The sequence below is a fragment of the Penicillium angulare genome, assembly GCF_028827245.1.
Source record: "Penicillium angulare strain IBT 27051 chromosome Unknown utg000007l_segment0_segment0, whole genome shotgun sequence".
NCBI classification, from domain to species: Eukaryota; Fungi; Ascomycota; class Eurotiomycetes; order Eurotiales; family Aspergillaceae; genus Penicillium; species Penicillium angulare.
The window spans coordinates 3,335,975-3,349,569 of NW_026623166.1; the positions used below are offsets into that span (position 1 = coordinate 3,335,975).

General features: G+C 48.9%; 6 protein-coding genes across 6 annotated transcripts; 2 read left to right on the forward strand and 4 right to left on the reverse strand.

The window, feature by feature from the left end:
- Window positions 1–1,735: 1,735 nt before the first annotated feature.
- On the forward strand, window positions 1,736–2,841 carry N7478_010503 (lipid-binding SYLF domain-containing protein; the record flags this gene model as incomplete). The annotated part of the gene is made up of 3 exons (XM_056926717.1): window positions 1,736–1,802; window positions 1,872–1,972; window positions 2,038–2,841. 3 exons carry the CDS (start codon window positions 1,736–1,738, stop codon window positions 2,839–2,841), a joined length of 972 nt encoding a protein of 323 aa, XP_056776087.1.
- A 2,138-nt stretch (window positions 2,842–4,979) lies between these two features.
- On the reverse strand, window positions 4,980–5,414 carry N7478_010504 (uncharacterized protein; the record flags this gene model as incomplete). Its single annotated transcript, XM_056926718.1, has 1 exon — window positions 4,980–5,414. The coding sequence occupies one exon, from the start codon at window positions 5,412–5,414 to the stop codon at window positions 4,980–4,982; it is 435 nt and encodes a 144-aa protein (XP_056776088.1).
- Window positions 5,415–7,139: 1,725 nt separating this feature from the next.
- N7478_010505 (uncharacterized protein) lies at window positions 7,140–8,113 on the reverse strand (the record flags this gene model as incomplete). The annotated part of the gene is made up of 2 exons (XM_056926719.1): window positions 7,140–7,287; window positions 7,341–8,113. 2 exons carry the CDS (start codon window positions 8,111–8,113, stop codon window positions 7,140–7,142), a joined length of 921 nt encoding a protein of 306 aa, XP_056776089.1.
- A 1,574-nt stretch (window positions 8,114–9,687) lies between these two features.
- Window positions 9,688–10,785, reverse strand: N7478_010506 (uncharacterized protein; the record flags this gene model as incomplete). The annotated part of the gene is made up of 2 exons (XM_056926720.1): window positions 9,688–9,988; window positions 10,040–10,785. The coding sequence occupies 2 exons, from the start codon at window positions 10,783–10,785 to the stop codon at window positions 9,688–9,690; spliced, it is 1,047 nt and encodes a 348-aa protein (XP_056776090.1).
- A 598-nt stretch (window positions 10,786–11,383) lies between these two features.
- N7478_010507 (ankyrin repeat domain-containing protein) lies at window positions 11,384–12,018 on the forward strand (the record flags this gene model as incomplete). The annotated part of the gene is made up of 2 exons (XM_056926721.1): window positions 11,384–11,408; window positions 11,462–12,018. 2 exons carry the CDS (start codon window positions 11,384–11,386, stop codon window positions 12,016–12,018), a joined length of 582 nt encoding a protein of 193 aa, XP_056776091.1.
- Window positions 12,019–12,949: 931 nt separating this feature from the next.
- On the reverse strand, window positions 12,950–13,471 carry N7478_010508 (uncharacterized protein; the record flags this gene model as incomplete). Its single annotated transcript, XM_056926722.1, has 1 exon — window positions 12,950–13,471. One exon carries the CDS (start codon window positions 13,469–13,471, stop codon window positions 12,950–12,952), a length of 522 nt encoding a protein of 173 aa, XP_056776092.1.
- Window positions 13,472–13,595: the final 124 nt, after the last annotated feature.

Here is a 13,595-nt window from a genome sequence, read left to right on the forward strand (position 1 = left end):
CCATTGATTCATCAGACCAATAGAGTCGTCTTTTCCATTGAACTGGGGTTAAATGGGCCCAATTTTGAGCCCAACGATGTCGTTTTGCAGCCCATTCTGGAGTCAACTCAGGCCGCTTCCTACACAACCATTTCGTAGGCCTGCTTCACGAAGAAGTCGCCAAATTGATTGTCGACAGACTTTGTGATCAACCCCTTCCAATAAATCTTGATACTTAACGCGTGGATCGCCATGAATTGACTCAAAAATGTGATCACGATCATCTTCATTCAGATTCCGCGGCCGTCCAGATCGTGGTAACGTTTCATTTTGTCGCTTTTTTTCAAGAAGACATGTCGATGATATTGTACTAAGAGGAATATGAGGCATTTGAGCTTGGATATCCTTATATTTAAGGCCTATTCCTCTCAGTGTGGTGATCTTTGTCCGTGTAAAGACATCTAATTGCGGCCCTCGGCGGCGACGCGGTGGGTTTGTCCTGATTTGTGCCGTATATTGGTTCTGGCGGCAATCTAGGGGGTAGGGCACGGACACGGTCAGCAGGCATATTAAATCACGTTAAATTTGATTGATTTAATAGATAAAAAGGTGTAAAAAGATATAAAATATTAATGTATAACACGTTAAATCGACGCGTTGTTTATAGAAAGGGCGGTAGCAGCCTTACCGCCCTTACACCGCCAGATTACTAAGGCTTGGCATTTTTAGCGTTACGAGAACTTGTTTAACGCCACTGTATGATCTAGTTCCAGAACGAATCCTTTACGTGTAATATACAATATTACACGAAATTCCTATACACTCCTTCCTCAGTGCCCCTCCATGTCTAGGAAGGATCCTGTCGATTCCGAAGAAAGCTGTACGCACTAGTACGGAGATAGACCAATGGGGTCATTGAACAGTACTTGAAATGTGTTATTCTAAATACAGGATGATTTGCAAAATAAGGGGATTGACTGTGCTGATTCAGCAGTTGATGCCTAAGGAATGAAAATGATGTGGTGTTGAATAAAATGCATGGACGCTAGTAAAAATAGACCTCCACTTTTCCGACAGATCCTCTAGGCCCATGGCATGTCCATTTTTATGTCAGATTCCCCAGGCATCAAATCCAAGCCAACCTACCTTACTTTTTGGCTTATATCAGCCACTTACTGCAAATTTGCGACGAAAGCTTCAGAAAGAGAGATCCATACGTAGTTCTTCATACGGAAGAGGGCTGGAATTTGAGGCCTGGGGAATATGGTAGAGAAGTGGACCGAGCACTGGCTTGTTCAGGAGGACATCTGTCTAGGCAGGGTGAAATAATATTTGCAGCGGATTGCCCTGAAACGAAGTGAAAGGGTTTACAAACCCTGAGTGCCCGAGGCTGATGGGAGGCTGGGTTGTGGCGCTCCGATAGAGACGGGCCAGGTATTTGGCATTGCAGGTGATGAAAACCACGTGATTTATTCTCCCCTTTCCTTGGTCGTTTCAGGGCGTACAGCGTGCGAGAGCGCGCGTCACCAGTAATTGGGGGAGGGGGTGACTGGGTATTAGGAAATGCGCGTGATTTGGGGTGGAGCGTGCCGCTTGGCCAATAATATTCAATGAACACCTTGCTTCTTTCACAGTGTTTAAACAGAAAATGAACGAATTAATCAGTTTATTATTCTTTTCGACCATTCTGTACCGAGCTGACTGAACACAAAAGAAATTTTGCAAATTGCAACTGAAATTGGACATCTATCGCACAATGTCAAAAGAAAAGAAGCTCGGTCGTGGAAACTCGATACACAACCCATTCCCAGCCTCACTGGCTAGTGCGTGTTCCCCTGCTTGGCTTAAGGCTTAACTAAGTAACGCCGAGAGTAGTGTTGACAGTATCATAGGCGAATGTGAGAAGGCTAGTCAGATCCTTGACTCGTTCATCAATCCTCGCTTTGTTAAGCTTGATGTTGGCATTCCCCGCAAGATTCTTGCCAATGCAAAGGTCAGCCACTCAGATCTTCAGGGGCTTCTGTTATCAAGCTGACGTCCCACCATTCATATATGTAGGGCCTTGTGATCATCACCTCTTTGCGAGCAGGCTTTCTGGGTTCTGGACGCTTCGGCTCAGGTTTAATCATCTCTCGCCTCCCCGATGGCAGCTGGTCTACTCCATCTGCTCTGATGACTGGAGGGGGTGGGGTTGGGGGCCTCATAGGCTTTGAGCTAACCGACTTTGTGTTTGTAATTACAACCGACGAGGCCGTCAGGACGCTCGCTATATCTGGCTCTTTAACAGTGGGCGGAAACGTATCAATGGCCGCTGGCCCTGTTGGGCGTACCGCTGAGGCAGCTGGCACAGCTAGCAAGAAAGGTGTGGCGGGTATGCTCTCGTACTCCAAGACTCGGGGTATATACGCCGGTGTCTCACTTGAAGGCGGGGTGTTGGGAGAGCGTGCTGACGCTAATAAGAAAATGTATGGACGGAAAGTGACCGCAAAGGAGTTGCTTCGTGGAGACATTTCGCCGCCCCCTGAAACCGCCTCGCTCATGCGGGTCTTGAACTCGCCGTATTTTTCTACAGTGTCTCCGGTGGTGTCTCCGGCTGAATCTGCCGTGGAGCTCCCTTCAAATGATATTCACGAAGAAAGGGCGGAATTGCCTTCTCAGCGACCAAAAGAGCTACCACAGGGCATCCCTGAGCTCGATGCCCAAGCCTCTTCCCAGAGGGCCGAGCTGGGTACTGGCCCTGCCCATGAGATTTTTGAGTTGTCTAGTGGCCAACCACAGGGCACGTCTCATGAGTTGGATTCTGCTGTTTCCTCTTCTTCGCAGTTTCTTACACAGCCTACTAGCAATTGGAATTCTCCCTGAAAGCTATAGGCTGGTCCACAGACAGTCATTATCGAAGAGACCTGCCGGTTGGTTAAGTACTAGAGATGGATACAGTTATCGCTTTTAATTGATATGAATTACAAATGTATTTAGGAATGATTAATAGCAAACAATTCAAAAGACGAGCTACTTCTAACTTGTCTATAAAGGAAACGCCCATAAAAATAATCATTCTACATCTACAACTAAGGCTGGAAACAAGAAAAAGTGAACGAATCGTCTTTGTCGCCGGCGTCTATATACATCCCAGCCAGGTCATTGGTCTCAATTCGCCCTTCGTTTATTCTCAAAAGGGTGTGCGTGGATCTATCTGGCGCAGTACTCGGTGGTGTTCTTTTTTCAAAAGCTTTGAACTCGTCTTCTAACTGATGGTGTCATGGGTATAAGACGAAGACTTGGAATGCCAATGCTGAAGAGGCAACTGCAAAATTGACGAGCGATATTCCGCGCGTGAGCAACATGGCGGAGCAGACTGATGAATTAGTAATTGGACTGAAAATGAGTAAATAAAAAGACTCACGGCGAACTCGGGAAAGAAAATCCTACTAGTATTATTGTTAGATAATGACCGCATCCGCTCCAAATGCCTTTAACTCCACCATTGAACGTTTGATCGGCGAAATATGTGTTCATGATTCGTAAATAATATTGAACGAGGTGGCCGCTGATTTACATAGCACCTTCTGTAGCGATGAAGTACAGACCCATGTTGATGAATGCTGAAGCGTGTCGTCGGCGCTTTTTGCGGACCGCTGGGATTATTGCAACGGTGCCAACAGTGAGGAAGGGTTTTGACGACTCAATCATCAAAAAAAAGCCGCGATGCCTCCAAATACTGCGTCAGATCACTGGGTAAATGTTGAACCAGCTGCAATATGACGGTCGGCGGTGTTGAGACCCTTACAATTCGCAAAGATTTTTACATCGACTCGAGAGTAAGGGTTGGATGCAATGCTATAAGTACCCGAACTCTCGCCAGCAGAACAGTCGTTCTCAAGCATTCCCTTGTCATCCTGGAGCAAGGAATATCGGACACTTTTCGATTTCACCAGTTGCTCTCCTCCAGTATGGACTGACCCGACCCTAACTATCATGTGCTTGGGGTCGAACTGACCTGTTTTATCGCCCCTAGTTCATCTAAGCTTGATACTGGAATCTGTTAACGGCAGGTAAGTTTAGTTGCTCGATCATTTGAGACCATGCTAACGTGGAAGATGTGTAATATCAGTTCCGTCTCGGCTGCTCCTCTGGGAATTCAATCAACGGACCTAGAATGGTCTCGATAATAAATCTAGGTTGCGAAGACAGTGAGGTATGAAGGGCCTCCATAAGCTACCTGTTGTAGTTCAAAGGAAGATTGATTCTTATTCTTCTTTAGAGGGAAATATGAGGCTATATATACAACGAGAAGAACAAGTTGATTTCCAATCAACTTGATTCTTCGTATAGATACATCGGGATTAATTCCGATGGTGCGGCTCTGTTCCTGATCTGCACCAACCTGGAATCACAACAGGTAAACCAGACACCGTCTCAAGGGCGAAGACGGTCCAAGCCGTATTGGACTTCGCCGAGGCGTCACAGCGGTTTCGTAGCCGCGCGCCATAAGGGCAGCCGAACAATGGGAGCGGCATTGGGCCACGACAGGCCGTGACGAGGCTCTAAGTTTCTGTCAGGAAGTGGATCATTCTACATGTACATAACCAAGATTTATAGTTGTCGTATACTGCATATCGCTTTGCGAGGGGTCAGTGTAAATGAAATCTACTACTGGGTGTAGAAAGATCGGAGTTGACCAGGGAGCGAAGGCGGTTGAGGACAGTAAACTCTAGTTTGAGCTTGATACTGTACACTACCGTTTTGAGGCTGATCTGAATGAAATGAAATTTGTATTCAGCGATCACAAGGAGGAGGTTGAGGAAGAGCACAAAATCATTGACCATGACCAAGTGGACCATAATGCGCCGCTCCGCGCAATCACGAAGCGCCATGATCGGCTTCATGATACGTGCTGCCTGTCGGATGTAGGTTCCGCACAAAATCAGGTCTTGTATACAGAAGCCTGTCAGTTGGATCCGATCGTAAATGGCAGCGGCTCGGGCGAAGTGAGTATTGCCCTAGCCAATGCCAAGAAACAAGATGCTCATTGGGATATGCAAGATCACTGCATTGAGGACGATCATCCACAGAGTCCAGCGCATCTTGTATCTGTCGAAAACCACCAAATGCAGCCGTGAGTAGAGCACAACAGCTTGACCAGTCACCATGGCGCACCAACCCAGCAAGAATGGGATTGACATTGCAAGACCAGATGCCTGGGAGACAAACCGGACCATGGCCGAGATGGAGTGCAGCACGATGCCCCACGAGGCGACCTGCATACTCCAGAAGTACAGTCCGCGATATCTGTCAAATGCATTGAAAGTGATGATCGCAATTTCAAGGGCATTGTAAGCGCCGATAGAGAACATAGACACAACCTCCACAATCTCCATGTTTGCCAACAGTATGACCCCAGCTTTGGACGAGAGACTCGTGAGAGTGGTGTCCATCGTGGCTTGGAATTGACAATAATTGAGTCGTACAATTTACAGCAAATTGTAGAAAGAGGATGACATACCAAAAGTTTCGAAATCAAATTGGGGTGTTGGTGTTCCTTTTGCGCTACTATCTCTTGGGGCATAGCAAAGCAGCCTCTAATGAATTTGATTGAGAAGGAAATTGAGAGAGCAAATGGCTTCTTGTGCGTAGGACCAAAGGGCTTGGCATGAGACAAGTGAGCTTAGCCTACAGGGCATCCCATGTTGAGTCGACCGTTGTTTACTCCCCAACTTTCAAGGGTGTTTGACCAACGAAAACAAGTTTGTCTTTGCTTATGGCATTTTCTCCTACCATGTGCAGTGAACACCTCCGGCTACGGTTACCAACCGATCTTAAGCACTTTCATAATGAACTGGCGACTCTTTGAACCAGGGTAGCTATGATACGTTTTTCCCGAGGAGACAGACAAATTTAAACCTGATCCTTAGATGAGTCAATCCGGTCATGGTTCTTTCAAGCCAGATTCTCGCTCCGCTGTATGTTGGTAAAACTTGATTTCATCCAACCTGCTCAACCGTGCGAGATCTCCCATATCTGACGCAAATCAAGAATGCCGCGACCTGTGCAGGGGTGGTCGGATTGGGAGAAAGAAAACCTTTTACGATGGCTAGAGGCGCACGGAAGCCTATCTTGGAAAGACCTCTCTCGCGAATATTATCGAGATAAAATTAGGCGTTCTTCCGGGTCTTTGAGGGGACAAAAAGATCGTCTTTTACGCCGGAAGCATTCTTCATCACACAAGCCAATCGAAAAACCACGTTCACCGGAGCCTCAGCCGACTAATCGAGATTCTTTATCCATGCATCAATCCGAAGCCTATCAAACACCGTTCCAGAGGATAATTGAACGATGGCTGACCGGAATTCCAGCGATATATGCTGAGGATTTATCATACATGAGCGAAGAAGAAAGAGATACATTACCTGACATCTGGCAGTTTGTTCATCGTCGGTGTGAAGAGCGGACAGATAATTTGGGATGCCATGCCTCCTCCGGAACGGAAACAAAACTAAGATAACTATCAAATGTCAATGTGTGCTATCTGTTGTCGGAGGCACATAGGAGAAGCATAAATCAAGAGTTGATTCTGCTCGTAACAAAGAACTGTTTCAACGTGATCCTGTCACGGTGCTCAGGTGACGAGAAGCCTCGCAGGCCCACAGTGATTCATCCCAGAAAGTCTAGCCGAGGAAACGTGCGACTAGGATTAGACAGTACCACATCCAGATTACGTATTGGTTGATCTCATCTGAGCCAAGTTCCATGAGCCGAGTGCCTTGTGGAAGTAGAACTAGACCTACAGATAATACCCGCTCAGTTGTGATAAAAATCCCCCGAAGAGTCGGGTTTTCTAATCCAATTAAGCGGGTATCAGGACTGCAGGCCAGTTTACAAAGAAGTACTCCCTGCCAAGCTGAGTCCTTGTACTTTCTATCGCTTTGTCTATAGTAGCCGGAGCCAGGCCGCACTAAAGCTCTTACACTAGGGTCTTTGTCAAATCAAATGAATTTGCTGTCTGCGGGAAAGTAGCACTATGGCCCATCACACAGTTCTACTAGCAGTCCGGGATGCACACGCCCACAGTTCCATGCTCTCAATAGTGCTGTTCTGTGCTGTTTCCGGTCACATCTTTCTATACTACCAGCAAATTGACCTCGGATTTCACCAAATTGATGTCAAGCGGTTGGATCGGGCATTACGGCTCTTGCTATGTGGGTAGGCAAAGGATCCGTTTCTGAGGTGGCATGGCTAGCGCATGCGCCCGTCCCGCACTCTAAGGCTCCGCTCGAACGAATGAAAGCCTTTAGGGCACCCTCATTGCCACTATATTCTTGTTAATCAGTAATAGTCAACTAAGCGCACAGAGTTTATCTCACCAAGCAAAACAGGACTTTTTGAAACCTCTGTCCCTATTCTTCATCCACCATTCCATGCACCCCAGATGTGACAAAGCACCGCACTGTATGCAGCATAGGACCACTGTCTCCCGTGAATTTCCTTCAGCTTCTGTCAGACAAAAGACGCAGTGTATATCGGTGAAACCATCGCTGTGGCCTAGACTATGAAGCTCTATGCCTTGCACGCCGGCCCGAATATTGGTGACGCACGATAGGAAAGCGGGATGGTCAGGCGAGATATTCCACGGGACATTGTTTGATCTGAGTGTTGCAGCTGTGACAAACGACCCCATGCTCGGAGATGGCAGGCTTGTAGCAGGCATGTGGGGTGGTGTATTGGGCGTACATAACTGGACGGTGGGATCGAGCTCCGATGTCTGAACGACTGAGGTTCTCGAAGACGAATGCGCTATCGGCGGTGAATGCGAACGGCCGGTACCACTGAATGGCGTCGAGTTTCGAACAGCGGCTTGATACCATCTTTGAGCAACATCATCGGTTTGCCGGCTCTGGTGCCAACTCGTGCACAAGAAGCACTTTGCAATATCACGAAGGCAGAGCTCCAAGGTCGCCAAGTCCAGTGGGCGTCTGGCTAGGCTCATCAATTTTTGGTGGCCCCTTTGGACCACCGATAATGTAATACGGCTCTTGCAAGAAGCACCCTTGATAGTGCGACCGCAGCAAGTCCTGCTCTCTTGAGAGGGAATATTCATCTCGCAGGTAGTCAGAGGATCCCATTGAATGTTAGACATGGCGTGGCTGCGGGCGGATGCGATAGACAAACGAGAAAGAGGCAGATTTCTTGCAAGAGACCACGTCCTAGTCTGATATTTATAGTCATCTGGGTTGCAAGGTGATATCCTTTATAGCATTTTTATTCAGATAGTTCCTGAGATCTACATTCTATCCATACAACTATGCCTGGTATACGGGCCTAACCGGTCGATAGTACTGCGCGTGGGAACGGTGGGAATAATCCCAGGATCGGACAAGCTCCCAGAATGTATCATCTGGATCCCAGGAGCGGGATTGGAGCACCTAGTATTCTAAGTCTTGGTTCTGAGACCATTCTCCGGCTGATAAGTAACAGCCCATACGCTACTCTCCCTCACAAGCTACAGACCCAATAAAAGGTTTGTTCGGTCCCCCTGTGGCCTACCTGGTTCGGCTTGTATTTCACCACCCGAGTCATTTATAAATACACTGGGGAGATCTTCACTAGCTACTCTTTTCACCGCGACTATCTAAGCTAGACTTTTAGCCTCTTTCCAGACTTTGACCTGTATAGAATTTGACACCCCTCAGTTCTAATTTGAGGCCTGTCCTTTGATCATCAACGAGATGGCGTGTGTACCGAAAGAAGCCCCTCCAGACTATGCAGAGTGCATCAGGGATTCTCCCCTGGATATTTCTTCCCACCCGTCGAGGCCAACCTCCGCAGAGAGATTTTTTCAAGTGCCTCCACCAACAACCTCATCCTATCCTGAAACACCACATCTTGCTCGTCGGAGCAGAAGATTGAGAAAAAAGGTCGTAAAGGGGCTTAAGCTTGCAGTTGGTGCCACTGTAATGGCTGCTGCAGTTCCTATTATCTTGGTTGGAAATGTGGCTTATGAGGGAAGTAAAGCTGCTCTCCAGATAGTTGCAGCTCCGGTTCTGGTTTGCGTGTTTTTCTTCTATGTGGATGATTTTGATTACTGAGATTTTGAGTGCTCTGCACCTTGTGATAATTCCACTGGACATTTTTGAAGATCATCTGGGGGCATTTCCAAGGGGATGGCGGACAAGAATTCTGCGCTGTCTTTTGGGTGAATTCAGGCCTTCATTTTATAAGCAGTGAATTGATCATGAAACCGTTAAAGATATAAATGCTATGGCAGAGAGCTCGTAGGCTCCTAGATCGCTTCCCCGCTCTACATGTTTATTTTCAACGCGTCCCGGTTCTACCATTGGGAGAAGTGCGCATTTTGTATTTATCTTGTTCCAGTCGTTTCCAATGTTCCTATAAATGCGTTAAATTGTTGGGAGTCCCAACTACTGAGCCAATATTAGAACAAAATCCTTCAAGCTTGGATATCGCGTTGGAAGAGTACCCGGGAGCCCTCTTCCTAGACAAGGCCAGACAAGGCAAAATGTAATCACTCTCGCTCCGAACGCCCAAATCTCTCCAACTAAATCGATCTAATGTGCATGCAGCCAACTGTCAGGCTAATGAAAAAGGAGCATCAGTCTCGAAAATCATCAATTCAATTGTAGACTAAGATTACCTACGACTTCAATCACACAAATCTGGTATCCATCAATACCATCTCGACCAGTCAAGCTATCACTCACAGCCTCGCGGTCGGCTATTCTCCAATCTTGTCGAACGTCGGAGCGGGGCAGTGCTATCGACATTCCGCGTCAGCCGCGCCGACCGACGGGGCTGTTCATGCCGTGCTGGTGCACGGGGTGACCGAGCAATGCGGCCCTGAGAAGTCGTTGTATCCTCGGTGGGCAAGGAGTTTCCTAGCCGGCAATCATGCACCGTACCTATGTTGCGGTCTACCGTCGACGCGCTGGCGGAACCAGTATCGGTCCGACGCCTAATTGGACGGATGAGGGCATCTAGAGCACCATTACTGCGGCTGCTGATTGTCAGAATCCTCCCTCCATAACGTTGAAGCGAGTGAACTTACCAAACACAACAAGAGGTGCCAAAGCCTGTGTCACGCTGGTCCAGCCAGAGTTCCATGCAGGACAGGTGCGATAGCGCGTGGCATTGTCGACATCGGAGAATCACATTTTCATCGGTCGTGTCTCCATCTTCCGCCAGGCAAAAGGTACAATGGATGTCGTTCACATCATGGCTCACAGCGAGGCAGTGTAATTCCAGGTCTTGAATTCCTGCCAAAATATTCGCGACGGACGCAATGGCGGGTTGTGCCGGCGAGACAGCCCACGGCACATTGTTTGCACGCAGCATCGCGGGGGATACATAAGGCTGGATTGCTTGCGGGAGCTCGCGCTCAGTCTCACTGGTATCATATGAGACACCATGGTCCAACTGATGGGTTGCAGGTTGGCCCAGGTCACTTTCCTCATGGCTTAGCGTGGCCGCGTGTTCCAGCACAACGTTGCTGCCGAGCTGATTGCGAACAGCGGCATCATACCAGCGTCGACTAACCTGGTCAGCTTGCCGATCTCGATGCCACCTGGAGCACAGGAAATGAGTTGCAATGTTGTGCAAAATCGGCTGCAGGGTCTGCGCATGAATAGGTGCTCGAGCAAGGCTTCTCAGCTTCTCCTTTCCCTGCTTGAGCACCTTCGCAGAGATCCTATTCTTACAGCGAGCACCTCGCTCTGTGATGCCGCAGCAGGTAGCCTGGTGGGCCAGACCCTCACCAATCTCACAAACGCTGACTGGGTTCCAAAAGGTAGACATGGCGAAAAGACTAAATGTAATGTAGATCGACAATCAAAGATGAGACAAGTAGTAGGCATAGAATTTATCACTGGGCTCTCTGAGTGCCTTCTAGCTTTTTATAATTCCTCCGGCTCCTGCCTAGTGTGGAATGTACGCTAGAGGGTAAGTCAGGAGCGGGGCCTTTGCATGGTCCAACTTGCTCTAATAGACTACCTGCAGGCATTCCAGTCCATCGAGGCAGCGGATTGCACCAACTAGCCTACACATTAGACGCAAAGAGATTGGCCCGCTGTGAGAAGCCTTTGTTGAAAATGCGAGGAATCCATGGCGTTCCGCGCAAACGCAGGGCTCCAGGAAGATCATGGAGATTCCTGGGAGCACAAGAGTTCCTGGGAACAGCCTGTCTGTTCCACGGGCCTCATTTTCCGTGATTCTACCCCAACCGAATTCCATCTAGCTCAAATGTAAAGTAGAGAATCAGCCAGAGGAATGAAATGCTTATCATAGTGGCTTCTATAAATACTGACCACCAAGGTCGAGTATTGCTCCTCCATCCGTAAGTCTGTTCGGCGCCACTATCATTTCATCCGAAACAGCCTCTCACTATATGTCGGAGATGTCGCACCACCTCCATACCATCGGTTGGTCATCTTATTCCAGTGTCAGTGCGGGTGCTGACTACCCATTCTAGCAGGCTCTTCGCCGTCATACGAAGAGCGTCCCGCTGCTCATTGCTGCAGATTGTCTATTCAGAATGCACTGTTCTTTGCAATTGCTCGGGGAGATGTGCAAGCCGTGATTCAACTCCTTCAGCACGGCATCAATGTCAACAGCAGCGGACCGAAGGGCCAGCCCACGCTCTTCACGGCTCTAGAGTATCAACAGCACGAGATCTTGGAGATCCTCTTGGGTGACCCGCGAATCGATGTTCACATCACAGATGGCCAAGGTCACACTGCGCTCCATCTGGCGGTGATATACGACGATCATCTTGCAGTTCAGATCCTCTTGCAAAGCAGATCTCTCGATGTCGATCGGTCCAACTTTGCAGGGGACAGCGCACTGCTTCTCGCTGCCAAGACGTACGGTGGCTTCGAGCCCAGACGCGACGCGATCCTTGAGCTGTTGGTTTCTCACCCACAATCGATGGTGAGCCAGCGCGACACCAAAGGCTGCTCCCTCCTGCAGTATGCAACGTTCACGTCGAACCGGATGCTGATCGCGCAATTAGCGCGAAGCTGTCTTGATTGAAGGCCCTGGAAGCCTTGGGTCTTTCCCCTTAGGTCAGAACACGAAAGCCAGGCTGCAGAGGGACGGCATGAAGCGACCATACCACGTCCACCCACAGAGCCGGAAGTAGTTGGAATATGACTAGACTAGAAGGCCATGGTGCTATATTGAAAGGCCAATTCCCTCGGCTGTTTGAGGTCATTAGGAAGATGCCGGGCGCGGGCCGACCGCAGAGTGACGGAGTCTCCACGTGGCCCGCCTTCCACCAACCTGACCAACCTTGGGATTACCAGACTACGTGACAGCGGGATATCTATACCCAGGTGCCTCAGAGGCTCTGGAAGATCTGCAAGATCTGCAGTCGCGATCAAATTCGGAGATCGAGGTTTTGTCATTTGCTAGAAATCGTGATGTGTTATACCACTATGATTGCCTGAAGTCAGAGATATATATTTCGTATGGCTTAATGTTGAGGAATTTTACAACCCAATAAACAGGGCAGAACTGTATTTATTAGGCAAATGAGTTGAACGAGGATGAATATTCGTACTTTCTAATTAGAATTTCGATGTAAACAGACCACATACAAGAAGGAGAACGGTGTAATCGTAGGTCCAGGGTTGGGGGGGAACCCGAGAGGGGGTTCAACTGAGGTTGCCAAGTTGAACCCCAAAAAGCCACCATGATTGGTCAGTCGCCATCCGGAAGTGATTGCTACCGCCTTCTTAAAGCAAGCCAATCAACAAGCCTGGCCCGCCAACTGCCACCGTCAGGGCTGGTCGTCAGACCAGGGTAGCTGGCCCTCACATCGTCACCTGAAACGAATGTACGCATTCGCCACTCTCATCCAGGGCTGTCACCTCGCCCGTCACATCTCACTGAACAATCTCAGATCTCAATAACAAAGACTCGACCAGCTCGGCCTTCAATCGTATACGACGCCAAATTTCCCCTAGATCCACGCGGAAGATGGCTCCGAAGCTGTCGGAATATCCAATTCCTGCATCCAAATGCGTTCCGCCCTGTCCTCCTCCACCCTTGATGCGTCCAAGGCTGCCCAGAGAGCCAATGTAGCCCGGCACAAGCGTGCATTGATCGGGGCGAATTGGTCGGAATGGAAGTGTTCTTCCAATACAAGCTTTTGTGTGATGTCAACCACGGCTGTCGCTAGATGGCAGAAATTCACGCAACAGGTGCGGTAGAACTCATTCTCCTGAGTTTGCTGATCGCGCTGGCTCCGCTTCTCAGTGATTGGGTCTGGCGGGGGTGCCACGCTCTTTGCTGTACTGAGGTGTGTCTTTGTCGTCTCTAATGCCATGGTCGTTCTCCCCGCCACAAAGATCCGATGGTCCAGTGGTGTAATCTCGGGAAGATCGTCCCAGACGGGGACAGGCATAGCCCTTGAGGAGTGTGGTCTTGGTGTATCTGGCGAGCGACTGTATACACTCGATGCATTAGACGGAGGGCGGGCCATTAGTGAAGCTAGAACAGAGGCTCCTATCCGGCGCTTTGGGATCTTGTTTCGCGGCAGATCACGCTCATATCACGCTCAAATAGCAGAGAACAATAGAGCCCTGTGACAGCCAGTGCTACGGTAT